The sequence below is a fragment of the Lytechinus variegatus genome, chromosome 8, assembly GCF_018143015.1.
Source record: "Lytechinus variegatus isolate NC3 chromosome 8, Lvar_3.0, whole genome shotgun sequence".
Lineage (NCBI taxonomy): Eukaryota > Metazoa > Echinodermata > Echinoidea > Temnopleuroida > Toxopneustidae > Lytechinus > Lytechinus variegatus.
The window spans coordinates 9,644,136-9,655,825 of NC_054747.1; the positions used below are offsets into that span (position 1 = coordinate 9,644,136).

Consider the following 11,690-nt stretch of genomic DNA (forward strand, 5'->3'; position numbering starts at 1 on the left):
CAAACAACTTCAATTGAATAAGGAAAAGCAAATCAATTAGAAAGATGAGACATAATCTTTGGAAAGATAAGTAAAAATGACCAAATAATAATGATAAGCAAAGAAAAAATGAGTCATTAATTTTTAAGTATTTCTTTTCATTTACATTCGTCAGTCGTCACTCCTACGTCAGCTATCCCAGTAAGAACGCTTTAGATGACTTAATCCTACATGTCCAATACATATATAATTATCGTCAAATAATTCTTGGAACATGGGTGCGTGTCAGGTGACGTAATGTGACATAGATATCCCTAAGTAATTCATTCGAGCCATGTGACCAAAGGGGGTTGGTCCATGCAAATGTAGCTCCGCCCAACGCTTTTCAATAGCTAAACATGGTAACAAAAAAAATCATCGTCTGTGGGATAACACTCCCACTTTATGAATATTACAATTATCCCATGCATAGATAAAATGATAATCACAAGAATTTCAAGATCGATTTTTCATGACCTGACATGATAGAAAACTTTGCATTTTAACCTTTTTATCCGACATGGCGGCATCTAGCAGAGAGGAGCTAAAAGAAGAAATTCAGGAACTGAGACGAGAGGTGTTGGAGTATGAACCGGGCAAAGCATCGGTGCATCCTGAACGAGTTGAATTCCCGGAGAATCTTTACATAGGTAAACGCTATTTAAGTTCTATACTGTTCCTTTGATTATAATCTTAACCACCAGGGGTACGACGTAAACATGAGGAAATTAAACTACGAAAGCCATGATATATTTGTAATTTATCTATTCGGCTAATTGTCAAAATAATATATTCCGATAGATAGTGCCGATATTTTACAGCTCGTAGATGCAACATTGACCGTAATTCATACAACATGTCTGCTACCGTGAGAAAATTACGATAAAATACATTATTATCCTTAATTATCATCGTTGATCCGACTGTGTAATACATAAGGCACGATATTGCCACATCAAGTTTTGGACAAAGGTCTACACTTTTTTTTTCACCACATTATGCAATATGATGTGATTACGGTCAAATCATGTTGGCATACTGTGCGTTTTCATCCACAAATAAAATGCTCTACATTGATTATACTTTTCTTCTAATCATAGGCCTTTTTGGTCGAACAGGATGCGGGAAAACATCACTGATAAATTCCTTGAAGTTTGCCGCTCATGGAAAATTGCGAAGAGCTAAATGGCTGCAGGTAGCGACACAGGAGAAGGCTGGTGGGCACACCATGTACAGAAGATTTGCTGATATTACCAAGAGGATTTTTGTGATTGATAATCGAGGTCTCGATGACCCAAACACCGATAGAGCAACTGCTGAACTTCTTGCACAGTTAGGTAAGGATGTGCTTGGGGTTGGATAGGCCCTATTATGAATGTAAGCCAATGATATTACTAGTATATATAGCATATATAGCATGAGGAGCGTTGTGGCCCAGAGGATTAGTCTTCGGACTTTAAAACAGAGGGTCGTGGGTTCGAATCCCAGCCATGGCGTAATTACCTTCAGCAAGAAACTGATCCACAGTGTGCTGCACTCAACCCAGGTGAGGTAAATGGGTACCGGTAGGAAGTAATTCCTTAAAAAGCTATGTGCGCTATGAACGCCTAGCTTAGCCGGGTAATATAGGCATGATAGGAGCGCCTTGAGCACCTTAACAAGGTGGATATGTGCGCAATATAAATACCCATTATTATTATTATTATTATTATTATTTTGATATGATACACTCTTAAAAATGTTGGGCATTACTGTCCATACAACAATTGAATAAAACTTTATCCAATTCTTGGTAGTTTTGAATCAAGTATGTGTGCTCAGACTGAAAACTACACAGTAATGGTTGTTAACTATCCCAGAAACTAACCAGAGTTTGATATTTTTAACCAATTGTTGTGAGGACAGTATGTTGGCCAGCACTTTAACATTGTATTTTTTCTCACAAAATTAAAAATTACGGGTGTGTGCGCGGGTGCGCATGTGTGTGAATGATATGTAAGTGTGGGTATGGATGCGAGTGAGAGTGTGTGCGAGCGTTGCATGATGGATGTTATGCATGTGCGTGTGTGAGATTTTATAGGATGATGCGGACTTGCAGAGGCTTATTTGTGAGTAGGTTCTAATTCGCTTGTGAGTTTGAATGTAGAAGGTGTAAAGGCAGCGCGCTGTGGCAGGTGCGTTTACTTTTCATATTTGAATTATGTACTTTGAATAATTTGAAAAATATACATGTAGTTTATGGGGAAATTTAAAGATTAAAGTATGTTCTGCTTTAACAAGCAGCACGAGCAATAGATGGATAAAAGTTTTATTGTCTGGTATGGGTAGCAGAATATATTGCCGTCCTCATTATCGCCGCATTAGTTACATATGAGTATCCTATGGGAAAAGCGGTCTGTCTGAATTTAAGGGAGATTGTTGGATTCTTAAGACATTCCAGGATCTGCTAATCAAAAACAAATAGTTGGAGATCTCCGCGCTGTGCGGCCATATATGGCGCCTTTTTGTTGGTATATCGTGTATTTCACAAACGGTTTGTGCTTTATGAGTGCCATGTCTTTTATTTTATTTTATTTCTGCACTCAGGATAAATATGCAACATAACATCTACGTGATTCAATTAAGTTTTACAAAACAATCAAGCAATAGTCATAGTAAAGCAATGAAAAATAAATATTAACAAGAAGCAATATTCAATGAAAAGAAAATAACAGTTTAAATGAATGCAGGAGACCGTCATCGTGAGCGATTAAGCTTGAAAATGATGGCGGTCTCGTAAGATGGTACATATATTTCTTTCTTCATTGATCAAGTGGGTGCAATGCAAGTGCAGGTGCGGGTGAAGTAAAGAGCAGTTGAATAATTAACTTGAAGAGCGGGATGCATATGATTCGTTTTTTTCTTTTAATAGTGTATTTAAATTAGTAAATTGTTGAACATGACTTAGCGTTGTCATAAAATGTGTTTTTTTTATGAAGACAGAGTTTATTGGTTTTGAACCAGTCTGATACGATATGAGAATAAAATATATTGTTGTCCTCGGCAAATAAAACGAAGGATGAAATAGAGGAGGTTCTAATAATGTCGTAAATGTAGAGTAAAATAAAAGTGGGCCTAAAATGGAACCTTGAGGGACACCACATCGAACTGAAAGAGAATCAGAGTCGCAACTGTTAAAATCGACATATTGCCTTCGATTATTTAAGTATATAGTCTTTAAATATGAGAGACATTGACTTCGTATTCCATAATGGTTGAGTTTGGATAGTAAAATTTCATGGTTGAAGGTGTCAAACGCTTTAAAAGCGTTTGACACCTTCATCGCAAAAAATGCCAATTATGAATGATTGGGACATACTTTTTCTTCTAGCTGGAGAGCGAGGCTACGCATCCAAAGTCGAATGGCAAGAGGAAGGAGGCGAGAACGAGCCAGATACCTCAGAACTGGACTTGGACCAGGAAAACAAAGGACACCCAATTGGCTGTGCTGTCTTTGTATTCAGGTAACCAGTTCACAATATAATATAGAAGTTGTTTTGAATCAGAGGACGTTATTTTTGGATATATTTTAGGACGGTTTGTTTTGTCCTATACAAACTATATTTTTTGATATCTTCGTATTTTATATTTTGTGAGTATTATTTCTCTCTCATTTATTTTTTTTCTCATTTGATTACATATGTCTGTATTTGTACTCTGTTAATGGTTTTGTTATCTATTTTTGAGGGGCCCACATTGTACAAGCATTGCTTTTTAGTGGGTCCCTCCATTTCCATCTTAATTTAATTTCTATTGAAAAATAGTATACTTATTTAAAACCTCCAATGTGTTGCCCAAATCGTGTAAGTTTTTTTTTCACAACATATGTATTATTATTTTTGTTTCTTTGCAATGGATACAAATACTTATTTTTTATATATATGGTATACAATTTGTTTTTGTTTGATGGAAGTGAAATAAATAAAATTGAATTGAATTGAATTGAACCTTAAGGTGATTGTGGTTATAATTATTACTGTTTAAAATGCACTCTTCTCACAGTGAGTGGGGGAGTGCAGTCTCGATAGAATGAGATTTCAGTCTTTCAAGAGTGAATTTTGAAGTAAGCAAGCAAAGCATCTTTTTTTACACTTTCACTCGAGAAAGGGTAAAAATTCAATCTTGAAAGATTGAAATCTCATTACATCAGGCCTGGTTCCCCATCTCACTCTGAGACGAGTATGATTGTAGGGACCAGATTAGCTCCTTTTGACTTGGAGAGTATTATATTACTAGAAAGAAGGGGGTGGCTCCTTAATTTTCAAATGATTCTAAACATTACAGTGGAACGTACTCCGATGACAAACTAAATCATTTAATTCGGTAACTCTAGGGATCTGGATTCTGCGGGAGAGATAGAACAGTAGTGACAGTTTCATTCTAGATCCACGCCTTGGAAAGTCTCGTGAATCCTACATGAAATTGGATATGACTAGCCTTTGCGCTTTTCGACGTTGTTGTATGTAGGCCCATATATCAAATGCAGAGTGTGTGATTTGTTTTGTTTTTTACAGTTTGTTTTCTTTTGTCATATTCCACATTCGTCTCTGCATAATTCACCATGCAGTCGTTTACTGGTATCATTCTCGTTATTAACTATTAATATTAATATTGATATTATTTTTTATTGTTGTTATTATCATCATTAATAATAATGTTTAATGTTAAATAAACATATTTACTGTATTATTCAGAGATTGATATTGCCTTTCCGAGACTATTCAAATTTTCACCTGCTTGTCTGATTTTTTTTCCATTCAAAAAAACTTTTTATTTAGGTTGTAGTCTATTTAATCCCCATTTAACTTATCAATTTCACGACTTTCTCCCTTTCTGGAACAGCGCTAAACATGATTTTGAAAATGATACTGGGTTGATGGATGTTGTGGACTTATTACACATATATCAAGGTATGAAATTTATAGCAAAAATGATTTCACTTCTTCAAATAAGAATTAGTGCGTGAAAAGAGAAGTGGCAAAATAACAAGTTGTGTATATCCGCCAAATGGTTTTGAAAGTGGGGGAGGGGAAAGGGGAGGGGGACAGACCACAAAATAGGAGTTAGATGAACATGCAAAGTACCCTTAAAGTTAGATGGTCATAAGTTTATTGAAAAAAAAGTTTAATGACACCCCCCCCCCCCGGTTCCTTTGCTCCTGATTATGTTTTAAAATATCCATGGAGGCCTTTGATATTCCTTCTTCAATACAAGCTCGCTGCATATACATCTTACATATTCTTGCTCCTGATCTTCGTTCTGTCAGGTCGCTATCCAGTGGCTGTCATTACCCACGTAGATGTGACAGGGAAAGACAACGTTGAAACCCTCAAAACAGTGCTGCGCGTGTGTGGTATCAGTGACATCTTCGAGGTCGCCAACCTGACCGACGAAAAGGCAAAACTAGAAGAAGAGTACCAACTCAGTCTCCTGAGCTTCATCGAGAGGTGCATGACAGACGGCGACGAAACACTCGTTTTTAAATACTACCAGCAGAAGGAGGAAAGGCGAAGACAGGAGATCAAGAAGAAGCAAGAAGAAAAGGAGGCTAGCAGACAGGCTGAGCTCAGACGAATTATGGAAGCAAACAAACAAAAGCAGAGTTCATGTTCAATACTTTGATTTCTAGGCCTGCCTAAGATGATAATGTGCAGGGACCACGAACCTATTTTTAAAATGGGGGGATGTAGAAAATGGTATTTGTTCAAAATTAAATGGGCAGCTCCCGCTATGTGCATTGGTGTGTGAGCTAGAGTTCATGTGTGGTTACTTTGTTAAAGAGATAGAGAGAGAGAGAGAGAAAGGAAGAAAGAGAGAAAGAGAGAGAGAAAGAAAGAAAGAAAGGAGATAGCAGTGAAGGCGTGTAGGCTAATGTATATATCTGAATTTGGGCCTACAAAGAAAATTATGCGCGATTCCAGCAAACATAATCCACAGATTTAGTAATGACTAAATTCTCCGGAATCGTTTATGATATACTGGATTCTAATTTTGATTGTTCAACTAAAGAGGGGGCGTAAAACGGTGGTTTCGACATCTGGCGTGACCAGTGATCACATTTCAATTCCCATTAGGTGTTATAATGCCCTTTGGAAAGGCATTTATTACGCTACCAGGTCCCTTGGAGAATACCTTAACACTTTTGGTTATCTGTTTGCTTGCTAGTTAGCAATCAATCAATAAACAAAGCCCCATTAGTACTTAGAACAGTCTAAAGATTGTTTTGATCAGAACCCATCAATACCCAAGTGTTTGTACATACAGTATGAAAGTCCTCGTCAACCATGTGTAAAACATGACAAACATATCAAACATGACATGACTATAAAAAGGTTTCTGGTCTATTTTCAAGTAAAACTATACACTGCAAAAGCTCCGGTGTTGATTTAACACCAGACCGGAATCTATTATGTCCACACCAGAGAAGTATTGAAACAACACCAGTTTGGAATCAAACCGATACTGTTTCAATACTAATTGGTGTTGTATAAACACCTATATTGTGTTAGACCAAAACAAAAGGCTGGTGCTAAATCAACACCGGAGTTTCTGCAGTGTACGTGTTACGTAAGTGATCGTTCTCACCGTAGATTTCATATTTGAACCAGATCTACATGTAGATCTACATGTGAGATCAAGATGATGATATGTTGACAATATTTCTTTATATACTTTCCTATTTAATTCATTGTTTGCTGTAAATATGTAAGCTTCATTCACATTGTACATGTATATATATACGATAATAAATCAACAAATACTATTAACGTATTTTCTACATCAATGTTTTCAGTATGTTCTGGCTCCAACATGTCCCCTTCTTTCATTAATATCGTGAAATGATCTCCAATACACACGTGAACATAAATTATGATGGATTTATTTGTCTTCAGATATGTATGGATGTTATTGTTTGCGGTGGATTGTAATATCTAACAGTATCTCAGCAGATAATAGACCGTGTAGGACTTATACTGATAGAGAAACAAAATTGATTTTCTGGGCGCGTCGTCGTCTAGGGGTTACGGATCTCGCCTTTGAAACAGAAGGTCGTGGGTTCGAATCTTAGCCATGGCGTGTTTTCTTTCAGCAAGATATTTGAATGTGCCGCAATCGACCCAGGTGAGGTGAATGTTTATCCGGCAGGAGTAGTTCCTTGAATGCACGAGCGCTGAAAGGCAGCTCGAGCTAAAGCCGCGGTAATAATTATAATAGCAATGCTCCTCGTAATATATTTTTCTAGATATAATGCGCTATACAAATGCCTATTGTTATAATTATCATCATTGTTATTATCATATCTTATGTTTGCTTATATTCCTTGCCTCTTTCTGTGTACGTTTAAATCGTTTCTCATACTGAGTCAGTCAGAAAAAAATGAACATTTGATAACGTAGACATAAAAACAAAGTTTATATACAGTTCCTATATGAGTTTTTCTTACAAATACTTTAACATCAGTATTATGTGGTATATGTTAAAGCTAGGGTTTATCGGGAGGCAGTGGCGTAATAAGCCAAAAATGCTGTGGGGCGGGGGGCAAGATATGGTGTATTGGCAAAATTAATAAAAAGTTGTGAGAGAGCAATATTTCTTATTTAAAAAATCCAATTTGTGATAGATTTTGATAAAATATTCAGAAAAAAACATCATATGCCACTCTTCTGTCTTTCCGCTTCTGTTTTCTTTTTTCTTGGTCGTCAAAAATTGAGGGGGGACTAGCTCCCCCTCCCCATTTGTAAGTCACTGTCGGGAAGAATGTTGCTGTGTCTTAAAATTCAATATGTGCGAAAGTAAGGCAATGAATGAATCTATTGTCCCTGAAGTAAAAATTTACTACAAAATAACTTATAATTAATCAACATATGAATTGATATTGCATTTTTTCTTTATGAAAATTAGATTTATGTTGTTTATTAAAAACATGCAATTATTTCTATTCTTTATATCTTGTAGGATTATGACTATAGAGGGTTAACTTTTTGCAACTTTTCCGAATTCCTGCTATCGTAATATGTTATTATTTATATTGTACTCTGTTAACAGTAATTCGTAACTTCATGAATAAATACCATTATATTTATCATTATCACATTAAATATATTTTCAAAAAAGATATTGTCTCACCTTAATTAATGCTTTCGTTGTTAAAAACCTTGAGTGTTTCATGATACTTGTCGACTGTTTTATCTGACAATATATACATATGTGTGTGTGTGTGTGAATTTATACATGTACTACAGCTTTGGCAACTCTTTTATCTAAATATTGTGTGAAAGAAATGGATGAAGAGAACAATGATAGGCGTAGCTTAAATCAAGGTTCCCCAGAGCTATCTACCCTTTGGAAAAATTGTGATGCCGAAAAAATGTCTCTGCCGGGAATCGAACCCGGGACCCCAGCTTTGAACGCCGGCAGAGACATTTTTTCGGCATCACCAATTTTTCCAAAGGGTACACTCTAAAAACAAACCAGTAAAAAATGACTAGTTAATAGGGTCAGCTGGATGCAACTGTTATTCTAGTCATATTTGACTATTTTCTAGTCACATTTTACTAGAATAGAGTTATTTCTGACTAGAATATATGTCAGAAATGTGAATATCAGTGATTGCCATATCAGTTGCTCCCAGCTGACTACTGGTCTGGTCAATTTGAATGATTTGTTTTAAGAGTGTAGATAGCTCAGGGGAACCTTGATTTAAGCTACGCCTACCATTGTTCTCTTCATCCATTTCTTTCACAGACAATATATATATATATATACACACACCCTCACACACACACCCACACACACAGAAAAGAGAAACTTGAAGATCTTTTGAAAGACTCGACAGAGAGAGAGATTATATATATATTGGGGTGCGCTAATAAATAGCCCCCATCTCGATATGTGTGTGTACACAACATGCATTACACTTTTAGTGAATCCTCCATATTTCTTATGTTGAGAGGGAGCGGAGCGAAGCGAGTGAGAAAAAATGACCTTCATGATTGACTACATCATATAATATGTAATCATAATGATGATTATTAGAATAATTGTGTTTATGAGTATAATGATAATAATTATGGTTTTATATCATTACAAAGAATATCATTACAATTGCTTTTTCACTTTTTTTTCACAATGAAACCGGAAGGATAATTGGAGGCCTACACAGCATCCGCACCAGTGAACCCCCTAGCTACACTCTTAAAGGTCAAGACCACCCTTGCAAAAATGTGAATGAAAAAGAGAAATATCAAGCAAATACAGGCCCTAACAATGAAAAACAATATATAAAAATTGGGTGTAAAATAAGAAAGAAATGACATCTTGAAGTTTTGCATGTCACAAAACGTTTCCCGCACAGCCTAGTCGGGATTAGATGCAAATGGGGGAACTAATTACCTGAGGCTATTATCACCCCTGCTTTATCAGTTTATAGCTCGAACTTCCACCGTCAACGGCATTCAGAGCATTAAAGGAATTAATCCTGCCAGGTACCCATTCACCTCACCTGGGTCAAGTGCAGCTAAATTACTTTCTGAATGAAAACCCGTCTTTGCTGATTCGAACCCACGGCCCTCTGTTTGGAAGGCGAGAGTCTGAACCACTCTCTGTATAAACCATGAGGCCCCCACCTATCCGAAGTGCACATTTTTGCGTGACAAGATGGTTGATTTTATCACTCACTTCAAAGAAATCTAAATTTAGTGCAAGATTAACATTCATATCAGGCACAGGTCATAATTTTATCTAATATCATTACCGATAAACATGATAAATGACTAACTTTGTTTGCTTTCAAAAAAGTTCCATCACGCAACTCTACGAAGTTCATTTGGGTCAGTCACAGGTCTTGCGCAATACATAAAAATACAATTCAGGGACTACTATTCGTTATGAAACCAATCCAGAGATTTAAAAAATAAAAGGATGATTCCACTGTTTGTTATTTGAGTAATATATTCCTCGGGATGTATTTATAACTAATTCTAAACACGATACAATGATAAATTAATTTTAAGGGTACTTCATTTCAATATACTGCTCGAAGCTGATATAATTCAGACATTTACCTATACGAAGACGACCTTCGTTTATTTTTCGTGTGAGGACTTTGCCAGTTTTTTTTTTATTTAGTTTGAAAAATGGTAAATAAGAGTTGAATTCCAATAAAGGATACATTTGAAAGTTTGTTTTAGTTATTATTTACAAGATGACTAGTAATTTTGCTTAACAAATCTCTACATGAGAATTTTTGTAAGTGATTTTCAGCGACAGATGCTTACCATTGCATCTGCCGCTGAAAATCGAATGTACTATTTATATACACCATTATGCTATATTTTAATTTATGTATTCAAGAAGGTATATTTCCTAATAGTTGTAAAATATCGCAACATATTCCTCTCTATAAATCTGGCCAGAAAAGTTTTCTTAAATTATTGGCCAATTTCCTTATTATCATGTTTCTCCAAATCGCTGGAGAAATGTATTCTCCAATTAGCGCTAGAAACATGATTACTCAATTAATGATTACTCAATTAACGCTAGAAACAGCTTCAGAAATAAAATTAAAAGGGTCATGGATCCATACAATCTCAAACAGATAATAAACTCACCGACCCGGGTTACAAATACGTCTAGCACAATAATTGATCAGATATTTACTACAAACCATGATAATATATTATGTAAAGGTACAATTATCACCTCTATAAGTGATCACTTTATGGTATTTGCTATAAGACGCAAGCATATAAAGGTCAGAAAAGCTGGGAGAACATTACAAATACGGTCTTTCAAAAATGTTACTCCAAGCAATTTTAATGAAGAATTTCTTAATGTAAACTTTGATGATTGTTTAGATCCAACGAATGTGAATCGCAGTTGGAATGCCTGGAAAGAATTATACCAAAACATCATAGATAAAATTGCACCTATCAAGTTAATAAGAGTACGTAATGAAAGCCTGCCATGGATAACATCTGACATCAGAAGAATTATGACAAAAAGGGATCTCCTTCATGTCAAAGCAATTAAAACCAAAATGGAGAGTACTTGGACTGAATTCAAAAAAGTAAGAAACGAAGTTAATACATTGATAAGAAATGAAAAGCGTTCGTACATTATGAATGAAATCAAATTGAACAGAAATAATCCAAAAAATATGTGGAAATGTCTCAGAAACCTAATTCCAAAAAGTCATCAGAAATTACCAAACCAGTTTAATATAGAAGGCGAGATGGTTGAAGACGAAATGGAAATTGCTTGTGCTTTTAATAATTATTTTATCAATATAAATACAACTAGTAATGATATACACTGTAATAACCAGAATGATAACACAGCGTGTAATTCAATACCACCAGAAGATACGTTTAATTTCTCACCCGTAAATGAAGATATGGTAAAAAAGGTTTTCAATTTGTTAAAAGAAGCTAAAGCGTGCGGTTTGGATGGCATCGGAGCGAAACCGTTAAAGATTTCAATTCAAACTGTTCTACCTTACATTACAAATTTCATCAATCAATCCTTTTTGGAGAGCACCTACCAGTACCCTGATGAATGGAAATGCGCAAAGTCTTACCCATTTATAAAAAAGGTGACACTTCAAATTTAAGTAACTATCGCCCAATTTCAAT

The 11,690-nt window shown here is 35.6% G+C and overlaps 1 protein-coding gene across 1 annotated transcript; it reads left to right on the forward strand.

Moving 5' to 3' along the window:
* Positions 1 to 538: 538 nt before the first annotated feature.
* On the forward strand, positions 539 to 6,401 carry LOC121420740. Its single transcript, XM_041615390.1, has 5 exons — positions 539 to 668; positions 1,119 to 1,355; positions 3,389 to 3,521; positions 4,900 to 4,967; positions 5,324 to 6,401. Exons 1-5 carry the CDS (start codon positions 539 to 541, stop codon positions 5,677 to 5,679), a joined length of 924 nt encoding a protein of 307 aa, XP_041471324.1. The 3' UTR covers positions 5,680 to 6,401.
* The last annotated feature ends 5,289 nt before the right edge of the window (positions 6,402 to 11,690 follow it).

Coding starts and splice junctions, on each gene's coding strand:
- LOC121420740 (XM_041615390.1), top strand. CDS start 539: ATGGCGGCATCTAGCAGAGAGGAGCTAAAAGAAGAAATTCAGGAACTG. Junction 669..1,118: donor CCCGGAGAATCTTTACATAG/GTAAACGCTATT, acceptor TTCTAATCATAG/GCCTTTTTGGTCGAACAGGA. Junction 3,522..4,899: donor TGTGCTGTCTTTGTATTCAG/GTAACCAGTTCA, acceptor TTTCTGGAACAG/CGCTAAACATGATTTTGAAA.